The 26,463-nt window shown below is 44.3% G+C and overlaps 2 protein-coding genes across 9 annotated transcripts in view; both read right to left on the bottom strand.

The window, feature by feature from the left end:
* HEXA (hexosaminidase subunit alpha) overlaps positions 1-9,731 on the bottom strand; it is a 57,009-nt gene extending 47,278 nt beyond the window's left edge. For 3 of the 8 annotated variants that reach the window (XR_010120692.1, XM_063638795.1, XM_063638796.1), the window contains exon 1: positions 8,937-9,284. Coding sequence is in view for 6 of the 8 variants with exons in the window: in XM_063638795.1 (XP_063494865.1) it covers positions 8,937-9,189 (253 nt within the window). In the remaining 2 variants the exon portion in view is untranslated. Of the gene's footprint in view, positions 1-8,936 lie in introns of all 8 variants that reach the window. The other 5 variants (XM_055277903.2, XM_063638794.1, XR_008657656.2 and 2 more) reach the window with 4 other exon arrangements.
* Positions 9,732-12,593: 2,862 nt separating this feature from the next.
* Positions 12,594-12,950, bottom strand: LOC134731308 (large ribosomal subunit protein uL11-like). The gene has a single exon (XM_063638810.1). It carries the CDS (start codon positions 12,948-12,950, stop codon positions 12,594-12,596), a length of 357 nt encoding a protein of 118 aa, XP_063494880.1.
* Between the last annotated feature and the right edge of the window lie 13,513 nt (positions 12,951-26,463).

Below are 26,463 nucleotides of genomic sequence, written 5' to 3'. Positions count from 1 at the left end.
TTTTTAGTAGAGATGGGGTTTCTCCATGTTGGTCAGACTGGTCTCGAACTCCCGACCTCAGGTGATCCACCCGCCTCAGCCTCCCAAAGTGCTGGAATTACAGGCATGAGCCACCACCATCAGCCAATTTAGCTCTTTTTACTCCTTCCCTTCCTCTCCTACTATTTTCCCTATCTTTGTTAATGGCAGCACAAGTGAATGAGAGCCAACATTCAAACTGCTAAGTCAGAAATCTGGAAGTCATCCTCAGCACCCTTCCCCTCCAACCTAACTCCCACTTCCAAGCAGCCACCTCCTAAATCTCTCTTCAGTCTTTCTAGTTTTCTCTGTCCTTACAGCTATCAACCCAACTTCAGCCACTATTCTCTCTTATCTAGACCACCATTGGCAGCCTTTTAGCTGGGCTTCCTGCCTCTAATCCCACTCTACAGCAAGCCCCAGTGTAGCCAGAGTTTAGTAACATCACTTATCCTGTTGACTGGACTTTACCGGCCTTCTTTGACCTTAGGATAAAGCTCCTTTCCTTACCAGGGCTTATTAGGCCATTTCATGACCTTTCCATCTATCACCTCTTTAGCTTCAGAACTTGCTGATCCACCCTAGAGTTGTGTACTTCAGCTAGACACCTTGAATTCCCTGAATATGGCATGAAGCCTTCTCGCCTGTAGGCCTTTTCCACACGCAGTTCTTTCTATGCGGAATACCATCTTCACCCCCACCAACTTCTACTTTTAGATCTCCTTCAACAGCTCTCTAGGAAAGCCTTTTCAATGTGCACCTTCTCCTTTTCCCCTCACACACTTAGGTCGGGTGTTCCTCTTCTGCACTCCCAAAGTACCCTGTGCTTCAGTTATCATAGAAAAATATCACACTCTGTCTGTCTGTGTCCCCACTTCCAGAAACTGTAAATTCTTTAAGGACGGGGCAGTTCAATTTAATATTCCTTGGACCTAGTACTATTGACAATTAAAGTTACTTAATAAATACTACTTGTACTAATAGATGGGAGGAGGGAAGAAATGCTACTGGAATCTGGTAACAATGGGCCAGGGATCAAAATATTCATAACCTGAGTGCTAATGAGTAACCAGATGGTAGAAGTTACTACCTATTTGAAGTAATTAACACTAAGATGTGATTAGAGCTTAATCCTGCCAGAGGCCAGTAGTTTTCCAAATTGCTAACTGGATTGACAAAGACGTGTATGAGTATACTACAAGACTGTACAGGGACAAAAGCAAAATTTATGCATGACTGGAATTTCTGCTCCATCCCTACAAGCTGTGTAACCCTGGGCATGTTATTTAGCCTCTATGGCTCCATTCTCAAAGATTGGGATAACACTGACCTCACAGAGCTGTTATGAAGATTAAAGGGCAATAACATACATCAAGTGCCAGACAATAAATGCTAGTTTCCTTTCGTGTTCTACTTCCCTTTTCCCAATAAGACAGTTTTGCCCCAGCAAACCTCAACTCTCTCATTTGGCCAGAGGAGTCCTGGGGCAGGGTTTCCTATGGCAAAGCCACACTCTAGGAGCAGCTTCCCTGAAGGGTTTTTCATGAGCCTCTTACAGGAGACTGAAGGCTTCACTACGGTGAGATGCCATTCTGTATATGAACAGGCTGACACTTCAAAATACAAAAGGGACATGGCCTTAGAACTCTGAATCTCCCCCAACCTAGGACTGCAGCTCCAGGCAAAACAACAAAGCCACTATTGTGGAATCCTATTTACAACAAGGACAAGGCTCAACAAACAGTACAGTAGTTAAACTTTTCTTTTTTTTTTTTTGAGACGGAGTCTCGCTCTGTTGCCCAGGCTGGAGTGCAGTGGCGCGATCTCGGCTCACTGCAAGCTCCGGCTCCCGGGTTCACGCCATTCTCCTGCCTCAGCCTCCCGAGTAGCTGGGACTACAGGCGCCCGCCAACACACCCGGCTAATTTTTTGTATTTTTAGTAGAGGCGGGGTTTCACCGTGTTAGCCAGGATGGTCTCGATCTCCTGACCTCGTGATCCGCCCGCCTCGGCCTCCCAAAGTGCTGGGATTACAGGCTTGAGCCACCGCGCCCGGCCGAGTAGTTAAACTTTTCATGCATAACACAGTGTATCTAGTAAGGCATCTCTCTTACCCCCTCAATCCCAAGAGCTTTACATAAGAAGGGGAAGGCTGCTTAATGAGAGCTGACAAACACCCATACGTCCTGCATTTGAGTATACACTTCCACAGAAAGGAGCTCTACACCACACCCAAGCCTGACCAGCCTCAAGATGTGGACACAACAATAGCATACAGCAGCTGGCTGGGGGTCAGCGCTGAGTGTGTGGCCAGGAAGCTTAAGCAAATGCCACAGCTTGAAACAGGAACAAAGGACAAGAAGAGAGAAGACTCAAGTTCCTGACCCAATAATGGGTTTTATTCATTACAGCCAGGAATATAGAAGAAAATATAATCCATTTCTGTATTACAATGGACTGTAAACATGTAAACCTTGAGACAGCTCACATCACAGAAAACTCTTCACACATACACCTCTCTGACCCCTACAGACCCAACCTCCTTTCTTCAGCTGACTTTGTTGTCAGTGGCTCCAAAAAGGTTGTGGAACCTCTTGAGGATGATGCAAATTGACTCTATTTTATCACTTATTTTCAGGACCAGTAGAAGAAATTTAGGAAACTGCAGAAACATAAGAGTGATCCCTTTCTTTTGTTTTTGTTTCTAGGTTTTTGTTTGTTTGCTTGTGACAAGGTCTGGCTCTGTCGTCCAGGCTGGAGTGCAATGACACGATCTCGGCTAACTGCAACCTCCACCTCCTGAGCTCAAGCCATCCTCCCACCTCAGCCTCCGGAGTAACTGGGACTTTAGGCATGAGACACCATGCCCAGCTTTATTTCTTAAAAGAAGTACTGGTAAGACAGTAAAACTCCTTTTCCTCTATATAACAACAGGAAAGAGATTGAGGCTTATGCCTTGAACAGGCTAAGAAACAGACAACACGCCCTAGCATGAGAAGGTTAAAAACAAACAATCAACAACAAAACGACAAGGTATCCATTGTCAAAAACCTTCCAATGCTATGCTTCTTGCTCCTGTTTGGAGGTAAGGAACTGCGGTAGAAGGAAATGGAAGGAAGGGCATCTCTGGGGCTCGGACTTTTAATTTTTATTGTTTTATTTTTAAAATCACCAAGTTCTTCCCACTATTATACCCTCCTTCAAAGACTGAAAAAACATTCATAACTATTTGCTTGTTATCCTTAGAAATGTCTGGAAGGCAGGCAGAGTTAAAAAAAAAAAAAAAGAAGGAAGTAGCAGCAACAGCTTGGAAATTAGGCAATTAGTCTGAAGGCACATAGTTAAGGGGTTAATAAACACTTTCTTGGCTGATTCCTGAATAAATCACATTCCAGACCCTGAGTCCTCCAATGTATACTGTGTTCAAAGAGAATATCCAAGGCAGGGGAACACCTACAGCTCACAGAAATAAAACTCAAATTTTTCATAAACCAGGCCCAGGCTACCCACATACACCTTGATCAAGTTTAGCTTCTTGGACTCAGTACTATACAGGGATACTAGAAAAGTATCATGCTTTAGGTAATAAATGGTGGTTCACACCTGTAATCTCAGCACTCTGGGAGGCCAAGACAAGAGGATCGCTTGAAGCCAGGGGTTCAAGACCAGCCTGGGCAACATAGTAAGACCCCCATCTCTACAAAATGCAAAAAATAAAAAAATCAGCTGGGTGCGGTAGCACGCATCTGTGGTCCTAGCTACTCATGAGTGAGGCAGGAAGACTGCTTGAGTCCTGGAGTTCGAGGCTGCTGTAAGCCATGATCACACCACTGCACTCCAGTCTGAATGACAGAGAAAGACCTGTTTCTTAAAAAAAAAAAAAAAAAAAAAAGAAAGAAAAGAAAAGAAAAAAACAGGGCTGTGAGAAGAGAGGCTGGTGGAAGACTGCGGACCAAGCTAATCTAGGCCCTGGGATTCAAAATGAAATATGACACTTATTTTGCCCTTCAACTAAAAACTGTGTTTCTGCCATCACCTTCTTTCTAAAGACAATTTATTCATCACTGTATTTCTCCTATGTATCCCTCGTTCTCCACAAACCCCTTCATGAGAAAAGTAATTCTACTACAAAACCTTCTTCCCATGTTGTTTTCTTCCTCTTTGCTTTTAAAACAATAAACTTAGTGGCAACCATCTTTGGCAGGAATATGCCTTGTCTTTGCCATGGGAAAGGTTAAAGTATAGTTAGCCACTAGCCCAATTAAAGTGGAGAGAACTAATCGGCATTATTCTTTCTCCCCAGCCCAGCTGCCTGACCTTATCTGTTTCCCTCCTAGATGCAATCCCAATGCATCTCCCACTGCGTGCTGAGTTAAGAGCAGCACGAGTTGGGATCACACAATAAGCAGCATAGTGTGATTATCCTTTGCCTGGAATCACACACTTACACTCCAAATTGGAAACCTGAAAGGAAAGGTAATCCTCAATGAAAACCTGCAAATCATATCTTTTTGATGATCTTCTCAGACCTGTAATCCCAACACTTTAGGTGGCTGAAGCAGGCAGAGTGGTTGAGCCCAGGGGTTTGAGACCAGCTGGGGCAACATGGTGGGACTCCATTTCTACAAAAATTAGCTATGCACCTGTAGTCCCAACTACTCAGGAGGCTGAGATGGGAGGATGGCTTGAGCCTCGGAGGTCGATGCTGCAATGGGCTGTGTTTGTGCCACTGCACTCCAGCCTGGGTGACAAAATAAGACCCTGTCTCTAAAAGAAAAAAAAAAAAAAAAAGGAAACAAAACAAAACCCAAACCCATAAAGCCTTCTTACAAATATTTACACAAAGTAGCTTTTTAACGTTAATATATTCTACAAATAATTACTACATATCTACAATGTTCCAGATACAGAAGAAATGGCCAAAGAAGGTATTTTAGGAGATCCAGATTATAATGAACTATGCCATTTATTAACTTAGTCACTTCTTTAATATCTGAGGATGAGCAAATCAGATACTGATAATGGCTGCAGAAGGATACAGATTCTTATATAATAATCTTACTTCCATTCCAGAATAAAAGGGCTGGAGAAGGGGGGCAGGATTACTCTGTTCAAGGACAATGGCATCCTCAGCAACTCATAGGGATGTGCAGGTGAAAATCAGACCAGGATGGGAACCTTATAATATCTATGATATACTATGGCTTCTATCAACCAGTTTCAAGAAAAGCAAAGAAGAATGCAGTCATGGCCAGGCGCAGTGGCTCACACCTGTAATCCCACGGTGGGCAGATCACACGAGGCCAGGAGTTTGAGACCAGCCTGGCCAACGTGGTGAAACCCCATCGCTACTAAACCCCATCTCTACTAAAAAATAAAAAATTAGCCAGGCATGGTGGTGGGCGTCTGAAATCCCAGCTACTTGGGAGGCTGAGGCAGGATAATCACTTGAACCCAGGAGGTGGAGGTTGCAGTGAGTCAAAATCACGCCACTGCATTCCAGCCTGGGCAAAACAGCAAGACTCCATCTCAAAAAAAAAAATGCACTCTAATGGCAGAATTAGACTTAGCCACTTTACTTGGAAAAATTTGGACTTTATCAGCTCCATCAAGCACCATGCTCCACACCATGCTTATTAAATGTCTGGAGCAACATTAGATGGGTGCCATTCCATATTCCAAATAATCACATTTTTGCTTTGCAAACAGGATGTGGCTTAATAACCAAACAGGGAACTAGATTCATTCAAGTATCTAGTTCCTAAAATAAGTCTATTTAACAGGTTTAACAACATGCAACACACACCCTCCAATTGGTAGAAACACCTCTCAATGACAAAGAAAGGTGGCAAATACTAAACACCTTCACAGACCATTTAGCAACTGGTGGGACTAACCCTTGAAGGTGAATTCAAAATAGAACTGAACCTCAATACCAGACTTGTTTTTCAGAAAAGGGAGTATGAATTCTTAGTTTCAGGTTCGGATAAAAACCAGAAGTTGTATTGCATTAGGAAAAACACTGGGCCGGTCAGGGTGGCTCATTCCACCCTGTAATCCCAGGACTTTGGTAGGCCAAGGCAGGGGGATCACTTGAGCTCAGGAATTGGAGACCAGCTTGGGCAACATGGCAAAACCCCACCTACAGAAAATACAAAAATTAGCCAGGTGTGGTGGCATGCTCCTGTGGTCCCAGCTACTCAGGGGGCTGAGGTGGGACAATTGCTTGAGACCGGGAGGCAGAGGTTGCAGTGAGCCAAGATTGTGCCACTGCACTCCAGCCTGGGTGACTAAGCAAGACTCTGTCTCAAAAAAACAAAAACAAACAAACAAACAAACAAAACCTACTGGCCCAGAGCCTACAAATAAGTTGTTTGGAGGAAGAGGATGGAAATCTGTTAGTTAAGATTTAACCCGCATATGTTGCCTTCTTTACTAAAATCAGACTCATAAACGAATGTATTCTGGCTTCAGCCTTGTTGGTATTGCTCTCCCTCTATTTGTTTCCCATGCTATTGCTTCATCCTTGTTTCTGCAAGAACTAGGATTTTAGCTCAAAGTCACCTAAAAGCCTCCACAGGAAACTACATTCCAAAGGGAAGACTCCATGGGAAGAACAATAGAGAAAGAAGTTACTTTTAAGTCTTTGGTAATGTTTACCCAACCCAGTTTTCATTTTCTCTCAGTGGACAAGAACCCTCAACTAATAAAGCTAATGAACTTACAGGAAGGTAATATATGGAAATAAACATCTTATTGAATTTATCTGGCTCTAAATCTCTTTTGTTAGGGAATTTATAGTATTCCATTATCTTACAATCTCTCCATTTCTATCTTCTTGATTAAACTACGGTGTTACAGCAATGGCGGTGAAGGCCTAATTTAGAAGTATAGTAATTAGGTATGGCGCGGTGGCTCATGCCTGTAATTCCAGCACTTCGGGAGGCCGAGGTGGATGGATCACTTGAGGCCAGGAGTTCGAGACCAGCCTAGCCAACATGGTGAAACCCCATCTCTACTAAAAATATAAAAATTAGCTGGGCGTGGTGGCGAGCACCTGTAGTCCCACCTACTCGGGAGGCTGAGGCAGGAGAATCGTTTGAACCCAGGAGGCGGAGGTTGTAGTGAGCCAAGATCGTATCACTGCACTCAGCCTCAGTGTAGGCTGAGTGATAAAGCGAGACTCCGTCTCAAAAAAAAAAAAAGAAAAAAGGAAAGGAATTATTCTCACGTATACAGTAGTAGTAAACAACCTATAAAGCTTTTGAGCATCTTATAATTCACTGTGTACCACTGTTTCATATTTTCATATTTCTGCAATTGAACTACAGAGCCTAGGCCTAGGTCTTAAGACTTTTCTTGTAACCTTCAGAGTGCCCAGCACTGGGATTGACACATATCAGTTAGACGGATTTTTTTTTTTTCCATAAACCAGGCTTGAACTCTTCTATAACCAAAATCAACATATTCTGAGTGCCAATCTTGTGTAAGGCACTCTATTATTTGTCATGAAGGATTCAGAGGAAAATGTGATCTACCACACTCAACAGCAGGCCTCTTATCCTCTCCAGCTTAATGCATTTTACCAGTTAAGGACTACCATGATGCTGAGATTGTATTTCTTTCCCTAAATCAAATGTCACTCTCTAAGGGTCATCTGTTTAATTAAATGCTTTTAATTCTATATATCAAATGATAACTTTTGTGAAAGTAATTTAAGCCCACTTGAAACATCATATAAAATGATTTTACCATAAGACTTAACTGTAAATGTGGCTCCCACCCCCATAACATCTATACAATATAACCAAAGAGCTAGATTCCAGGAGATTATCAAGAAACTTCTAAATTTTGAACCCATGCAGCAGAATTGTATTCCTTTACATTACTGGCTCGACTTATCAATGTGCTGTGGAATAATTATCCTCAAATACAATTTTCAGTACTGACTACATAGCTGCCTGAAAGAAAACTGTTAGCCCCTTCCATTTTATGTGAAACCAACGTCTAAAGTGCTCGACTCTTCAACCCCACATTTTCCCCACCCTCATCCCTCCTCAATCCCCAGCCCCCACTCATCACATCCACTAGACCTGAACTTTGAGCTCAATCATAACTCTTTGTGCCTCTGCTCAAGCCCTTCTTCCTGCCTGGAATACCCTCTTTTCAGTCCTGGCTAATTACATCTACTACCCCATTCCAAGTGGCCGCTGGAAACTCACTTCCTTATGTTCTATGATTTCTTTCACAGTTTACACTTTTTTTGTTTTGTTTTGATTTGTTTGGCGGGGGGTTGTTTTCTTGAGAGGGAGTCTCGCTCTGTTGCCCAGGCTGGAGTGCAGTGGCGCAATCTCGGCTCACCACAACCTCCGCCTCCTGGGTTCAACCGATTCTCCTGCCTCAGCATCCCGAGTAACTGGGACTACAGGCGCGCGCCCCCACGCCTGGCTAATTTTTTGTATTTTTGGTAGAGACGGGGTTTCACTAAGTTGCCCAGGCTGGTCTCGAACTCCTGACCTCGTGATCCGCCCGCCAAACATTCTATGTGCCAGAAACTTGTATGTAACTTTGCATAGTTCTTGTATTATGTCTCCCCAATTTTGAGTGTTTTCTCTGGTCTCCTCTACCCAGCCCTTGGTCACAGTCTCACTAGGACCCTGGGTAGCTTGAACACGGTCAGAAGGATCACCTTAGATTTCTGCTGGCACAGTATTTTCCATAAATTAATCTCCTGATTGAACCGTAGTCCTATAGTAGTTATCTTTGGATGAAAACCTAATACAGCTTGAGGAGGAAGTGGAGTGCCTGTGATCAGAGGGCTGGACAAAAGCCCAGAGGGCGTCTCTGGAGCCCTGGGGGAACTGTCCCCAGGCAGCCTCTCCCAGGGCCCAGGTACAGGGCGGGACAAGTCCGACTCACCTGTGAGGTAAGGACGGGGCCAAGACCCGGAACCGAAAAGCAGGTCACGATAGCGCTGAAAGGCCTCGTCGAGGACTGAGCAGCCGGGCTGCGCGGCCGAGCTGACATCGTACTGGAATTGAAAGTTGTTCGGGTAAAGGACGTAGCGCTGGTCGGAGGTTTGGATGTTCTGAGGCCAGGGCCAGAGGGCCGTCGCCCGTCCTGCGAACGCTGCCGCCAGCAGCAGCGAAAACCAAAGCCTGGAGCTTGCCATGGCCAGCCGGCCTCCCCTCTCGGAGGGGGCTGGCCACGTGAGACCCTGGTCAGGTGAGCGGCGCCCCCGTGACTTATCGGTGTATCACGTGACCAGAGGCGGCTCTGCGCCTGCGACCCAAGGAGGACCTACTCCCTGTCCTTTCACTTCCGGCCGGGACGTGAGGCTCCTGCTGCGTGCAGCGGATTGTGCCGGGCGTTGGCAACTGCTCGGCTACCCAGACGGCTCACGGGCCCAGCAGAGCAGTAAATAACCGGCCACCCTTGCGGCCGTGCCGGCTGTGATGGAACTAGACAGCTCACCCGACTCGAGAAGAACGGGGTGGGCAGTTGAGGACGCAGGGCGACTTGGAAAAGAAAGTTTCCCAGATGGCTCTAGGGTGAATCTTGAATGTTGTGATGCAGCTCGCCAGGCCTACTGGGAGGTAAAGGACTTCCCAGGCTGAAGTAACTTCGGAAGCAGAAAAACGGAGGATTAAAACCACAAGTCGTTGTGATGTGAAATTTCGTGGGGCAAGAAAGGGCCGGAAGTAGGTAGTCTGCACGGCTCTGCTAGAGAGAGGATCACGAGATCACAAAAATGTGATCTACTTATGACTGGAAAAAATGTGTACTTTCAGAGCCAGCTTGAGGCATTCCATTGCCTCCAGTATGAGCTCTTCCTTTCAAGACTGACTATAAATCTCTTAGTTAACTCACATCCCCTTTCCCCAGACAAAACCCCACATACCCCGGTATGTATTTACTGAAAGCAGTAAGGTATTGCTGGGGCTTTGGGTGCAAGATGGAGAGTGCTCAGAGATAATGACAGGGGCCTGGTCCTGCAGGGCCTTACATAGGAAGTCGAGGAATTTATTCTGTGAGCAATTGAAAATCGTCCCGAAAGATCTGCATTTTAGAAATATCATGTTGAGTAGTTGCATAAGAAACCAGTTAGGAGGCCCCTTTTTATTGGAGGTAGAGAATAATGAGAGACTGAACTACAGAAGTGGGGAAGGAAGAGAGCTGTAGATCCAAGAAATAGTGAGTATCCAGAAGAGAGGCTTGAGAAGTGATCAAGGAGAATTCCACAGTTATCAGAGACCCTGTCTTCCTTGTTCACCACTATATTACCAGAACATAGTGCAAATAATGCTACTGTTATTAGGTGGCATTATTTGGTTAATAGGTACTTTTTAAAATTTTAAAATTTAACTTTAGTATTAAAATACATGTAAAGATCAGGAAAATGAACTTTTAAAAATAAAGGGCTTTCACTGGGCATGATAACACATCCTTGTAGTCCCAGCTACTCCCAGCTATTCAGGAGGCTAAGGCGAGAAGATCACTTGAACCAAGGAGTTCAAGTTTAGCCTGGGCAGTATAGTGAAGCTCTTTCTCAAAAACATAAAATAAAGGGCTACTGAAATAATGATAATTTATATTCAGGTCGTAGGTACCTAATTACTAGTTACACATACATGGCTTTGATAGGAAATCAAAGAAACATTCTGACAATACAGAGATTCATCAAGCAATTTGTCTTTGAAAGTTGATTGTTCGAAAACAGAGCTTGTAGCAAAAGAAGCAGAAATTAGATCCCACAGTCATCAACTTTCAGATCCTAAGGCTTGCATTCTTACACTAATTTCTTCTTTGCTTAAATCTTAATTTTCATCAGGATTAATTAAGTGTCTGGGTACTCTGCCAGTCAGGAGAGATGTTACCAAAGGTACAGGATTTGAGAAGTATTGTCAGAAGAGCCAAGTTCATAATCAGGCCAACAGGGTCAATAATTCGGGGGAGTGTTTACAGCAGTTTCAAAGATGAGAGCAGTAGATCAAAGTAGAATTTCAGGACTGAGCACATGCCAAGGCACCCTTTTATGTGATATTCAACGTGTACCAGAAGGGAGGAGCCATTTACTTAAAAGAGTTACACAAGATGAAAGGGCTAGATCCAAATAAAGATGCTATAAAAATTACTAATGGGGCCGAGCATGGTGGATTACAGGGATTCAGTTATTTAATTATTACTGAAAAAGCTCTTTTAGACTTAACCAGATTTTTAAACCAAATATTCTTATGCATACATAAAAGTAAGTTACACAAGATAAATTTGTTGATCTTCCAAAATATCCCCCCTTACTATACACTAGAGTGGGGTTTTGGCATAATGGCAGACAAATAGATGGAACAGAATAGAGGGTCCAGGAAAAGAGCCATTTGATTATTACTCGATTTCAACAAAGACACCAATTTAATTTAGTGAGGAAAGCAAGTTATTTTCAATAAAAGTTGATGAAGAAAATAGATATCCCTATGTGGGAAAAATGAACTATTATCCCCTACCTCACAGCATACACAAACTTAATTAAAAATGGATCACAGGCTGGGGATGGTGGCTCACACCTGCAATTCCAGCACTGTGGGAGGCCAAGATGGGAGGATCACTTGAGCCCAGGAGTTCAAGACCAGCATGGGTAATACGAAGAAACCCCATCTCTCTCTCTTTTTTTTTTTTTTGAGATGGGGGTGGTTAATGGGTACAAAAAAAGTAGCCTGAATAAGACGTACTATTCGAGAGCACAACAAGGTGACTATAGTCAATAATAATTGTATATTTTAAAAGAACTTAAAAGAGTGTAACTGGATTGTTTATCACTCAAAGGATAAATGATTGAGGGTATGGATAACCCCATTCTCCATGATGTGCTTATTTCACATTGGATGCTTATATCAAAACATCTCATGTACCCCATAAATATATACACCTACTATATACCAAAAAACTTAAAATTAGACTGGGCATGGTAGCTCATGCCTGTAATCCCAGCACTTTGGGAGGCTGAGGCAGGTGAATCACTTGAGGTCAGGAATTTGAGACCAGCCTGGCCAACACGGTGAAACCCATCTCTACTAAAAATACAAAAATTAGTGTGGTGGCAGGCACCTGTTATCCCAGCACTTGGGAGGCTGAGGCAGGAGGGTCACTTGAACCTGGGAGGCAGAGGTTGCAGTGAGCCAAGATCACGCTACTGCACTCCAGCCTGGGTGGAGGTTCTGTCTCAAAAAAAATTTAAATTTAAATTAAAAAAAGGAATAAACAGTTTTTAACAATATGAATTATTTAAATTAGTATATATACAACATTGCCATCAATTTGGAAGTAGATGAATATCAAAAATAATAACATAATACAGTATATAATATTTGATTGTTTCTTTTTTCTTTTTTTTTTTCCCAGTTGTCAAATGATCCTTTATTGAAATATTTTCCTTTGTGCTTAACTAGCTGGGCATTCCACAGCACCACTGTTGATGTCATCTATGATGTCATGAGGGTGGCGGCCATCAACATTACAGCCCACCAACTGGGCAGTCCCCAGGATCTCTTTAATGGTTCCAGAGAGTTCTCTGGCTAAGGATCAGTGCCGCATCTGTCGAGCAATGTTGATGATCTCATCAAAAGTGATATTCCCACTGTGTTTAATGTTTTTCTGTTTCTTTCTGTCTCTTGATGGTTCCTTGAGGGCTTTGATGATCAGGGCAGAGGCAGAAGGCACCACCTCAATCTGGGCTTGTCTGTTCTGAATGGTTAGTTTCACTGTAATCCTCAGGCCCTTCCAGTCACCCGTTGCCTTGGCAATGTCATCACCAACGTGTTTTGGAGACAGACCCAGGGGGCCGATCTTGGGGGCCAGGGCAGAAGTGGCACCGGCTTGACCTCCAGTGCACCTCAGGTATACAACTTTGATCTCGTTGGGGTTGAACTTCGGTGGCATGGTGGAGGCGGCTGGTGTCCGATGAACCCGGATTCGGGACTACCGAAGAAAGTTGCACCTTGGCCTCCTCCAAGCCGAAAGCCGAGAGCTATTTTTTCTTTATTAAAGGCAGCTTGTTAAATGAATAAAAACATGATTTAATTTTCATATCTGTAGCTTCTAATAAAATTAATTTACATATCAGAAAAATAATTCACCGTCAGACAATGTGTTCAGGTTTTTGGCTCATAAATTAGGGGATCAGAAAGAAGCAGGAAATAAATAATTTGCCTCAGAAAGTCTTTTACAATGGAGGTGAACTTTGAATTGACTCCCAAAGCATGAGTTAGCCAGGCAGGGAAGGGGAGCATAGGCAAAGCACAGAGATGTGAAAGAGGATGACATATTGAACAAAGGGTTTATGGGGCTAGCAAAAGAAAATGTGCCACGATTACCTCACTTCCTGGTCCTCTACCATACTCTCTTCTCTCTGCAATGCCTTTCCCACTTCCCAATCCCTCCACCTACTTGAAGGTCTAAACTTATATTTTGCCATCCTGGAAATTTCTGACTTCTCAAATCTGGGTAAGATCCCCCTCTGTGATCCCATAACTCTCTGAGTTAATCTCACATATCTGAAAGTACAGTTGACCCTTGAACAACATGGGTTTGAACTGCACTAGTCCATCTATACACAGATATTATGCAGCCAAAGGCAGATGGAAAACACAGTGTTCTTGGGATGCAAACCCCATGGGTATGGAGGACCATATGCAGGACTTGAGTATGTGCAGAGTATATGCAGATTTTGGTATCCTTGGAAGGTTGGGGACGTGGGGGAGGCGGGTCCTGGAACCAATCCCTTGAGTATACCAGGGTATGGCTCTATTGTTATTGTTTGTCCATTTGTCTGTCTGTTCCACTACAGTAAGAGCTCCTTAAGTGTAGGTTCTGTGTTCGCTAGCCCCTGGAACAGTGTCTAGCACACAGTAAACGCTCTTTAGCATGACTTTATTCATTTTAAGAGTATTTCTTGGCCAGGCGTGGTGGCTCACACCTGCAATCCCAGCACTTTGGGAGGCTGAGGTGGGCTGATCACCTGAGGTCAGGAGTTTGAGACCAGCCTAGCCAACATGGTGAAAACCCATCTCGACTAAATATACAAAAATTAGCCTTGAGTGGTGGCGGACGCCTGTAATCCCAGCTACTCGGGAGGCTGAGGCAGGAGAATTGCTTGAACTTCCCAGGAGGCAGAGGTTGCAGTGAGCTGAGATCGCGCCACCGCACTCCAGCCTGGGGGACAAGAGTGAAATTCCATCTCAAAAGAAAAACAAAAACAAAAAACAAAAAAAGAGCATTTCTCTCTCTTTCTTTCTCTCTCTCTCTCTCTCTCCTTCCTTCTTTCCTTCTCTCTCTCTTCCTTTTTTTTTTTTTTTGAAACAGGGTCTCACTTTGTTGCCCAGGCTGGAGTGCACTGGCGCAATTAAAGCTCACTGCAGCCTGGACCTCCTGGGGTCAAGCAATCTTCCCACCTCAGCCTTCCCAGTAGCTGGGGCCACAGATGCCTGCCACCATGCCAAGCTAATTTTTTAAATTTTTTTGAAGAGATGGCATCTCACCGTGTTGCCCAGCCTGGTCTGAAACTCCTGGGCTCAAGTGACTCTCCCACCTCAGTTTCCCAAAGTGTTGGGATTACAGGCATGAGCCACTGCACCTGGCCTAGTATTTCTTGAATTTCCTACAGGTGTGCTGAGACAGCAAGCCCCTCAGTCCTTGGGGTGGTAGGGCCTGGGGCAGCTAGACATCCTGGCCAGTCACCTCCAGTCAAGAGCAGTCTCTTCCTGTGTGTGCTGTGATGTGTGGAAGGGGAAACATCATCTCTTCTTGGGTACTTTTGTATAGTGCCCTCATTATAGCCTTTTTACTTGTCCATGTCCTCCACAGCCCACATGCTGAATGAATGGTACCTTTTTCACAATTGTATCCTTACTGCCTAAGCCAGGACTCTGCACACAGTAAGTGTTCAGCAAGTACTTGTTGAATGAATGCATGAAAGAGGAAGCATTTGTGTTAAATTTTGAAAGAGTCTGAATTTCAATGTGTAAAGGAAAAGAGCAGTCTATAGAGGGGGACCACAATCTAGAAGGATAACTCTACGTAACTTGTTCACTTTAGGATCTCCAGGTTCTGGAAGAGTGCCTGGCACATAGCAGACACTTAATGAATATTTTCTGGATGCATACAATGAAATGGCAAATGAACCTAGGCAGAGATCTCCAAAGCATCTGGAGAGATACCAGGGAAGTAAGGAATTCTGTTTGGCTAGAACAAATAGTGCATGAAGAGAAATACTAACAGAAAGAATGTAAGGAATGTTAGAAAGTAGGTTGGGGCCAGGTGCTGTGGCTCACACCTGTAATCCCAGCACTTTGGGAGACCGAGGCACGTGGATCACGAGGTCAAGAAATCGAGACCATCCTGGCTAACACGGTGAAACCCCATCTCTACTAAAAATACAAAAAATTAGCTGGGCATGGTGGCGGGCACCTGTAGTCCCAACTTCTCAAGAGGCTGAGGCAGGAGAATGACGTGAACCTGGGAGGCGGAGGTTGCAGTGAGCCAAGATAGCGCCACTGCACTCCAGCCTGGACAACAGAGCAAGACTCCATCTCAAAAAAAAAAAAAAAGAAAGAAAAGAAAATAGGTTGAAACTGGATTGTAAAGTAAGGAAAGTAGGAAATTGAGTGAGGTACCAGACATATGTTGTCTTATTTATCTCTCACAACAGCTGTGTGAAAATGAGTCTTAGCTACATTTTACAGATGAGGTAATTGACTCTGAGAATTAAAATAACCTGACCCAAGTCCCATGTAATTGTCAGAACCAATGTTTGGACCCAGGTCTTCTGTCTCAAAGTTCATTTCTTTTTATATCTATCACAGTTCCTTGAAAGCTAGGCTGCAGATTGTATTGAGATTTTACTCTTGAGTCCATGGGAAGAGAAAAATTTCTTTAGTTGAGGAACAACAAGGTCAGAGCTGAGATTCACTAAGATTAATCTGTTAACGTACGTAGGAGAGATTCAGTGGGAAAGCCAAGTGCAGGGAGATTATCTCTGAGACTGTTAGCTAAGAGTTTAACCTGACCATCCTCATGTGCTATGGGACTCAGAAAGTGTAGACTCAAATTCACTTGGGACTGATGGTTCCATTTCTCTTCTCTCACACTAGGTGGCCAGACCAGCAAGACTTAAGCTTTGTTTAACTTGTCAATGTTTACAGAAGTGCAGGTTGCCAAAATTCTCTCTGCACCCTGACTCCCACTCCCTTTTTTAATTTTTTATTTTATTTTTTGAGATGGAGTCTTGCTCTGTTGCCCAGGCTGGAGTGCAGTGGCACAATCGGCTCACTGCAACCTCTGCTTCCTGGGTTCAAGTGATTCTCCTGCCACAGCCTCCCACGTAGCTGGAGTTACAGGCGCCCACCACCACCCACGGCTAATTTTTGTATTTTTAGTAGAGACAGGGTTTTGCCATGTTGGCCAGGCTGGTCTCAAACTCCTGACCTCAAGTGATCCACCCACCTTGGCCTCCCAAAGTATGAGGATTACAGATGTGAGCCACTGCGCCCGCCCACCTTTATTTTTTATTAAAAAAGTTATTTTAGGCCAGGCGCGGTGGCTCACGCTTGTAATCCCAGCACTTTGGGAGGCCGAGGCGGGCGGATCACGAGGTCAGGAGATTCAGACCACGATGAAACCCCGTCTCTACTAAAAATACAAAAAATTAGCCGGGCGTGGTGGCGGGCGCCTGTAGTCCCAGCTACTCGGAGAGGCTGAGGCAGGAGAATGGCGTGAACCCGGGAGGCAGCGCTTGCAGTGAGCCGAGATCGCGCCACTGCACTCCAGCCTGGGTGAAAAAGCGAGACTCCGTCTCAAAAAAAAAAAAAAAAAAAAAAAAAAGTTATTTTAGAGACAGAATCTCCCTCTGTTGCCCAGGCTGGTGTGCAGTGGTGCAGTGGCACAATCAGCTCACTGCAATCTCAAACTCCTGGGCTCAAGGGATCCTCCCACATCAGCCTCCCAAGTAGCTGGGACTACAGGCACATGCTACCATGCCAGGCTAATTTTTGGTTTTTGTAGAGATGGGGTCTCCCTATGTTGCCCAGGCTGGTCTCAAACTCCAGGGCTCAAGCGATCCTCCTGCCTCAGGCTTCCAAAGTGCTGCGATTATAGGTGTGCGCCACTGGCCTAGCCATCCTGACACTCTTTAAACCCATTCCATTTCACATGCCTCTGCTTCTCCTTTACCCTGTTGCCTCCAGGCTCTTCCCTTCCTATCTTTAGATTTACAAAACTCTATCCAATTTATCACAACTGAACATACACAATTTTCTGTAGGGTTTCTAAAAATGTGTCCAGGGCCCAGTGTGGTGGCTCATGCATGTAATCCCAGCACTTTGGGAGGCCGAGGCAGGAGGATTACTTGAGCCCAGCAGTTCGAGACCAGCCTGGGCAACACAGGAAGACCCCATCTCTACCTCTACCAAAAAGAAAATGTTGTGTCCAGTTTCCCTTCTTTTTTAGCCCAATCCCTTCCTGTCTTCTAGTTTTATAATTATCCCAGTTATCTTATTCAGGTTTATTCACTAAGTCTTAGCAGACTTTCCTAAATCTAGACATACAGCCCTTACAATAAGTGGCTTTGTCCTATATCCATCCAATCCGAGGCTATAAATAGAACTTTCTTTTCTTTTCTTGTCTGTAGAGACTTGCTGTACTTTTTAAGGATCTTGCTATATTGCCCTGGCTGGTCTTGAACTCCTAACCTCAAGCAATCCTCCCTCTTAGGCCTCCCAAAGTGCTGGAATGACAGTTGTGAGCCACCACACCCAGCCAGACTTTTATTTATGGCCTGAATTTTTTACAAAGGTTTTTTTTGTGTGTCATAAAACTAGAGCCCCAGGGGAACTTTCAACAGATCTGAGCTAAAGGAGTGACACTGGAAAGGAGGCTGTGGGACAAATGCAATAAAGGAGTGACAGTGGAAAGGAGGCTGTGGGACAAATGCACGTGGGACAAATGCAATAATATTTCGGATACGGAATAATGGAACTTAGCAGCTAACTGGGTGCTGTGGGAATGGGGACAAAGGAAAGGGGAGAGGAAAAGATGTGAGGGTGTACCAGCTTGGAAAGGAAAAGAGCATGACTTTAGTCATTCATTTAAGGATTATTTCTTTTTTCTTTCCTTTCTTTCTCTCTTTTTTTTTTGAGACAGGATCTCTGTTGCCCTGACTGGAGTGCAGTGGCACCATCACAGCTCACTACATTTCCCCACGGAATGATGGTACACTGGCTCAGTACAAATGGAAGAGCAGATATTGGGAAAAGAGGATGAGCTCTGAGACATGCTGTTTTGAGGGATTTGTGTTTTTTTTTTCTTTGGAGACGGAGTCTCGCTCTGTCGCCCAAGCTGGAGTACAGTGGCACAATCTTGGCTCACTGCAACCTCCACCTCTCAGGTTCAAGCGATTCTCCTGTCTCAGCCTCCCAAGTAGCTGAGATTACAGATGTACGCCACCACGCCTGGCTAATTTTTGTATTTTTAGTACAGACTGGGTTTCACCACGTTGGCCGAGCTGGTCTCAAACTCCTGACCTCAGGTGATCCACCTGCCTCGGCCTCCCAAGATGCTGGGATTACAGGCGTGAGCCACTGCGCCCAGCCTGTTTTGAGGGATTTTAACAGACAATTAGGATGTCCAGCAGAGCTGAGATTGGTGGCTCACCAGAGAGCTTTAAGACTCATCTGCCCAGAGATAACAGTTGAAATCATGAAAATATATGATATAGTCAAGGGAAAATGGGCAAAGGGAAAGATAGCTAAAAATTAGAGGTAAAGGTGAGAGGTTTGTGAGAGACAAGAGAACAGGGGAGAGATGGTGGCTAGCAGAGTAGACTCAGATCAGAGGTGATGTTGATGAGGGGAAAGGCAAGAAAAGACCTTTTCAAGGTCTCCTCAATTCAGCCTCTACATCGGGGTCCCCAGCCCCCAGGCCACGGACTGGTACTGGCCTGTGGTCTGTTAGGAACCGGGCCTCACAGCAGGAGGTGATCAGAGGACCAGCGGGCATTACTGCCTGAGCTCCACCTCCTGTCAGATCAGTAGCAGCTTTAGATTCTCATGGGAGTGGGAATCCTATTGTGAACTGCATATGTGAGGGATCTAGGTTGCACGCTCCTTATGAGAATCTAATGCCTGATGATCTTAGGTGGAATAGTTTCATCCCGAAACCATCCCAACTCATTCTCCCCCTCCCCACCCCCCACCCATTCCGTGAAAAACTGTCTTCCACAAAACCAGTTCCTGGTACCAAGAAGGTTGGGGACCGCTGCTCTACACAACTGTCAGAGTTTTATTTATCTAAATTGTATTTCTGATCAAGTCATCTTCCTTCTCCAGAACTTTTATTGGCTATGGAATGCTATCAGGATTAAATCCACTGTTATGATCAGGGCCTTTTGTTTGCAAGGAATAGAGACTTAACGTTATTTCAGGAAAACAGAAGTCTATGAAAGGGATATACAGAGCAAGCCCAGAAAAGCACAAAACCAAATTTCAAAAAGAGCAGAAATCAAGGTCCTGGCTACTCTCTCATCTCCCTCTCTCTCTCAGTGTTCTTCTATTCCTCTCAGAATGTCCAATCAGTTTTCCTCTTTGCTTGTCAGCTACTTCAACTGCCTTATAACCTCTATTTCCTCCTGACTGGAGTGTTGCACAAGACATGTAATGGCCACCTCAGCCCTATTCCATCTAATGTTCCAGCTCCAGGGCCCTCTCATTCTCCCATCTATGCCAGTGGTGATCGTACTGTCCTCCAAAGCTCTGTGCAAATCAAGATTGTTCTGATTCTCCCAGTCAGAGTTAATCCCTCCATTGTAATTCCATAGTCTGGGTTCCACAAGTACAGCTCTTACCACAGCCAAACTCGTGTTATGATTATTTATGTATGTTCAGCACTCCCATGTATCTAGGAAGGCACATGCCATATCTTAGCTCTTTTTTTTTTTTTTTGGAGATGAAGTCTTGCTCTGTCACCCAGGCTAGAGCACAATGGCGCCATATCGGCTCACTGCAACCTCCACCTCCTGGGTTCAAACGATTCTCCTGCCTCAGCCTCCTGAGTAGCTCGGATTACAGGCACCCACTACTACACCAGGCTAAGTTTTGTATTTTCAGTAGAGACAGGGTTTCACCATGTTAGTCAGGCTGGCCTCGAACTCCTGACCTCAGGTGATCCACCTGCCTCTGCCTCCCAAAGTGCTGGGATTATAGGCATGAGCCACTGCACCTGGCCATATCTTAGCTCTTTTAACTTGCTTTATCATACCACTGTAATGGTATACACACACACATATATGTGTGTGTATGTGTGTGTGTATATATATATATATATGCAGTATGTATGCTCATTATAAACTATTGCTATGAATTTACATATCAGATCTCTTAAAAGGCTGTTTTTTAATCTGTGTGATGATGGTGTCGATTAAAACATATGTACAATTTCTTCCAGCTCCGTGATTTTATTTTGTTAGAAAAAATTAACACACCTTCAGCAGTCACATTTTAAAATAACATTTAAACTATTATTTTTCTATTGTGTACTAGGCTGAGAGCCTTAGAGATCTATAGATATAAAATGAAATAGCAACTGCCCTTCATTCTGTCTTCAAGATATTTTTCCCCCAATGAAACTTTAGGAATATTTGTATCCATACCTCCATTGCAGGCCAGTAGAATATGAAGAACAAACCTAACAACTTGTATGCAACTCCTAACACTTGAGGGTTTTAGACCTTTTACAAATAAGGGACAACAGGATTGGACCCATTTTAGGGACACAAAGTTCCACTCAAGATAGAAAGTGACTCAAGATATACCTTGGAAACCTTGCTAGTGCTAGGCCACACTGGGTGATGTCCTCAGCAATTTTTTTTTGAGGCAGGGTCTTGCTCTGTTGCCCAGGCGAAGTGCAGTGGCACAATCTTGGCTCACTGCAACCTCCACCTCCTGGACTCAAGCAATCCTGCCCTCTCACCCTGCTGGTAGCTGGGACTATAGGTGTGCACCACCATACCCAGCTAATTTTTGTATTTTTTTTTTTTTTTTTTTTTTTTGAGACGGAGTCTCACTCTGTCGCCCAGGCTGGAGTGCAGTGGCGCAATCTCGGCTCACTGCAAGCTCTGCCTCCTGGGTTCACGCCATTCTCCTGCCTCAGCCTCTCCGAGTAGCTGGGACTACAGGCGCCCGCCACCACGCCCGGCTAATTTTTTTGTATTTTTAGTAGAGACAGGGTTTCACCGTGGTCTCGATCTCCTGACCTCGTGATCCGCCCGCCTCGGCCTCCCAAAGTGCTGGGATTACAAGCGTGAGCCACCGCGCCCGGCCAATTTTTGTATTTTTAATAGAGACAGTCTTTCACTATGTTGGCCAGGCTGGTCTCAAACTCCTGGCCTCAAGTGATCTGCCTGCCTTGACCTCCCAAAGTGCTGGGATTACAGACATGAGTCGCTGCAACTGGCTGTCCTCAGCATCTTTATGAAAATGCATTGAGTAAGCATCAGTAGGGCACAGTGCTGAGAAAGGTACTAACAATAACAATAAGGAATTACAAGATTTCTCTCTGGCGCTATAAAGAAGGCAATGCTATTAAAAGAAGGAAAATATGTGATGTGTGTTTTCATCTGTATTAACATAGACTATAGCTCAAAGCACATATATGAAACCGGTGCCTCTGGAGAGGGATATTGGGTGGGTAAGGCATAAGATGGCAGGGAGACTTCCTGTATATCCTTTTGTGTGTTTTGTATTTTGTACTATGTAAATATGTTCCACCTATAACATTTTTTAGTTTTTTAAAAAAGTCTATGTCATTTCCTTTAATTCTCACAATAATGCCTCAAGGAATGTATTGTTAATATCCCCTTTACCATGGCAGCTGTTTGATTAGGGCTCTTCCCACTTTAAGCTTATATCAAGATTGGCTAAACTCATGGAAGAACATCAGAAATCCCATCCAGGGTTAGACCAAGAGTCCAGGGCCCCGATATTGGGATTTTTAGATCAAAATCGGACAAATTTATAGGGATATGACAGCTATATGTGGTTTAAGGCCCTTTTAGTGGGGACTCCTTCTGCCTAGACTATGTCCTCCTGCCCCAGGCATCCTGAGAGCTGCTTCGGACTACGATTATCTTGAGTCTAACCTGGTCCCTTAGGCCTCATTCCTAGAGAGGCAATAGTGATACATTTTATGGCAGGGCTGCTCATGTTGACGAAATCCACAAAAATAATCTGAAATCCCCTGAAGGGAGGTGGGACAATGACGAAATGGAGTATATAAATCCTTTACAGAAAGCGATTCAGATCTTATGTTATTCGGCACTGGAATTTCCCAGTGGGGAAATTCCTTGCCTTCTTCCCATTCTCTTCCTGCTTGAGTCCTCTATATCTTATTTTCCTTCCTTGACTAATAGCCAGGCTACACTCTGCAGGAACCCCAGAGCACAGATCGCTGTAACATTTCTGTCCTTTGGCCATCCACTAACATTTGGCTTCATAAAATGTTAGTGACATATTACTGTGATACAGGTTTCCAAAACACACAGTTCACTGATGCTAGGAGTAGACTCTTCGGTGGTAAGAGCACAGTCTAAATGTCTTACCTCTGTTTGGAGTGCCTTTGGATCTTTCTCTTAGATTCCTTTTTTTTTTTTTTTTTTGAGTCAGAGTCTCACTCTATTGTCCAGGCTAGAGTGCAGTGGCATGATTTTGAGTCACTGCAGCCTCCGCATCCTGGGTTCAAGTGATTCTTGTGCCTCAGCCTCCCGAGTAGCTGGAATTACAGGCACACGCCACCAAGCCTGGCTAGTTTTTGTATTTTTAGTAGAGATAGGGTTTCGCCATGTTGGCCAGACTGGTCTCAAACTCCCGACCTCAGGTGAGGGAACTGAGAACCAGTGAGGTGAAGTGCTGTTCCTCAAGAGTAAGGATAGAATCCTATTCATTGTGATACTTCCAGCACCTAGCACAGTGCCAGGTACCTAGTGGGTGCTCAATAAATATTTGTCAAATGAAAAAATTTATTCCTTGTTGTACGTATATAGTGCTTTGCATGCCAATACATTTTTAAATTGAAATTATTTGACCAAGGTCGAATGCAGCCAAAGGGTGGCAGGGCTGGAAACAGATCACAGACGTGTGGCCATCCCGACAAGGGCTCTCATTACCACACTGGAACTGTGCCTCTGGAAATGCCTACAATCATCTAGCCCCCTTGAGTTTGGAGGGTTTTTTTGTTTGTTTGTTTTGTTTTTTTTGACAGAGTCTTGCTCTGTCACCCAGGTTGGAGTGCAGTGACATGATCTTGGCTCACTGAAATGCTATGTTGCCCAGGCTGCAGTGCAGTGGCACAATCACGGCTCACTACAGCCTCAACCTCCTGGGCTCAAGTGATCTTCCCATCTCAGCCTCCCAAATAACTAGGACCAAAGGTGCACACCACCACACTCAGCTAATTTTTTTTTAAATTTTTAGTAGAGATGAGGTCTCACTATGTTGCCCAGGCTGGCCCCCTTGACATTGAATGCAGTTTAATCATGGAGCTTTCTGTGCCTACATCCTTTTCTTAGCCCACTGCCTTATTCTAGAAAGGAATGATAATTGGATTTGAAGGTGCATGGCCAACTTTCAGTTAACCCTAGAACTAGAAAGAAGCAATGATGCGAATAATCTAAGAGTCACTGTATTTGGCCAGTACTGTTCCTCCCTGGTAGTAGCTGACTGACTTATTTTCGTAAAGAAAGTTTGCTTAGGGGAGTATTAAAAATCCATTAACCTTCCTTGAGTTTATATTAGCCAGACAGTGGCAGGAGGCCAGGGGAAGGATAAAGCATTGTTCAGAGCCAATAAGTGAACATACAAGTAACTATGAAGTGATTATAGCTCTAACTATGAGGACAAAGGTCAAAGAAATAGTGATTCTTCCCATTGTGATAAACGATGTTATGTAATATAAGAATGTTCCAAAAATGAAAAGCATTCTTTGCATTCTGGGTACAAAAGGTTAAATACTTCATGTTCTTGTCAGAGATCTTTTAGTTGCAAGGAAGAGAACCCCAACTAGCTCAAGAGTGAGGAGTTTATCATCTTTACAAGCATCTAGAAGTAAACTAAATATAGCAACGGTCAAATGGGCTAAAATGCCTTATTAGGGACCAAAGCTACCCGTTGGTCTCTCAGGACCCGCCCTTCTCTCATCCCTTTTCCTGCATCTGCTTCATTCTCCTGTTATTTCCAATTCGTTCTCTTAGTGTTCCAGTGTTCCCAAAGAGAAAATTTGATGGGCCTAGCTAGGAAGAGATGTCATTCTTGAGCCAAACATTAAAGACGCATACTATAGGCTGGGTGTGGTGGCTCACGCCTATAATCCCAGCACTTTGGGAGGCCGAGGTAGGTGGATCACTTGAGGTCAGGAGTTCGAGACCGGCCTGGCCAACATGGTGAAACCCTGTCTGTACTATAAAAAATACAAAAATTAGCCAGGTGTGGTGGTGTGTGCCTGTAGTCCCAGCTACTCTGGAGGCTGAGGCAGGAGAATTGCTTGAACCGGGAAGGCAGAGGTTGCAGTGACCCCAGATCACACCACTGCATTCCAGCCTGGGCAACAGAGCAAGGCTCTGTCTCAAAAAAAGAAAAAAAAAAGTTAAAGACACATACTACAGATAAGGATGGTAGGGTCATCTAATCCATAGAAGATCAAAGCTCTGTCTTTGAGCAGGTGCTAGGGAGGGGAACAGATTCACTTAGAAAAGGATATGGGACAGGCAATGACTGTCATTTCTTTATTGTAAAAGCAACACACATTTATTTTGAAAAATTTAAACACCACAATATTGTGTGTAGAAAGTATGACTATCAGTTCACCAACTCAGCAATATAGAAATTATAAGTGTTTTCTACAACAAATTAATTTCTAACTTCATGACCCAAGTTCCCAATCTGCTGGTCTACAAGGAAATGTCACCACAGTCCTTCCTGATGTTTACGCATTTCCCGGGGCTTATTTCACACTCTTGAGCCCTTTATGGTGCCAAGAGGCCATATAGAAGCCTGAAAGATAAAGACTACCATCACTTTAGCACGTATTTCTGTTTATGTACGTATGACATAGTATGTATGTTTCTTTCTTTTTCTTTTTCTTTTCTTTTCTTTTTTTTTGAGATGGAGTCTTGCTCATCTCCCAGGCCCCTGTGCAGTGGTGCAATCTCAGCTCACTGCAACCTCCGCCTCCTGGGTTCGAGCAGTTCTTTGCCTCAGCCTCCCGAATAGCTGGGATTACAGGCGCCCGCCACCACACTCGGCTAATTTTTGTATTTTTAGTAGAGATGGGGTTTCACCATGTTGGCCAACCTGGTCTTGAACTCCTGACCTTGTGATCCACCCACCTTGGCCTCCGAAAGTGGTGGGATTACAGGCGTGAGCCACCGCGCCCAGCTGGTTATTCCTATGTATAACCATAATTTTCTTTTCTTTTCTTCTTTTCTTTCTTTTTATTTGAGACAGGGTCTTGTTCTGTCGCCCAGGCTGGAGTTCAGTGGCGCAATCACTGCTCACTGCAGCCTCAACATCCCAGGCTCAAGTGATCCTCCCACCTCAGCCTCCCAAGTAGCTGAGACTATGCCTGGCTAATTTTTGTATTTTTAGCAGAGACAGGGTTTCGCCATGTTGCACAGGTTGGTCTTGAACTTCTGTGTTCAAGAGATCTGCTTGCCTTGGCCCCACAAAGTGTTGGGCTTATAAGCATGAGCCATGGCGCCCAGCCTATTTTCTGTTTTGTTTTGTTTTTTTTTTTGAGATGGAGTTTTGCTCTTGTTGCCCAGGCTGGAGTACAATGGCGCGATTTCGGCTCACTGCAAACTCTGCCTCCTGGGTTCAAGTGATTCTCCTGCCTCAGCCTCCCGAGTAGCTGAGATTACAGGCATGCGCCACCACGTGCAGCTAATTTTGTATTTTTAGTAGAGACGGGGTTTCTCCATGTTGGTCAGGCTGGTCTCAAACTCCTGACCTCAGGTGATCTGCCTACCTCAGCCTCCCAAAGTGCTGGGATTACAAGCATGAGCCACCACACCCAGCCCGACTATTTTCTATATATACACATTTATAATCCTTCAAAACAAAAAATCAGGGCATGATGTAACCACTATTTTGTAAATTTTTCAGTTGATAATATATTAGGGGCGTCTTTTCATGTGCACCTATAAAGAGCTAATAGTCTATTTTTATTTCATTTTTATTATTTATCTATTTGAGACAGGATCTCACTCTGTCACCCAAGCTGGAGTGTAGTGGCATAAACACAGCTCGCTGAATCCTCGACCTCGCTGGCCCAAGCAATCTTCCCACCTCAGTCCCCCTAGTAGCTGGGACCTCAGACATGCGCCACCACACCTGGCTAATTTTTGTTTTTTTTT

The sequence above is a fragment of the Symphalangus syndactylus genome, chromosome 5 (assembly GCF_028878055.3).
Source record: "Symphalangus syndactylus isolate Jambi chromosome 5, NHGRI_mSymSyn1-v2.1_pri, whole genome shotgun sequence".
Lineage (NCBI taxonomy): Eukaryota > Metazoa > Chordata > Mammalia > Primates > Hylobatidae > Symphalangus > Symphalangus syndactylus.
This window is presented reverse-complemented; position numbering and strand designations above follow the sequence as displayed.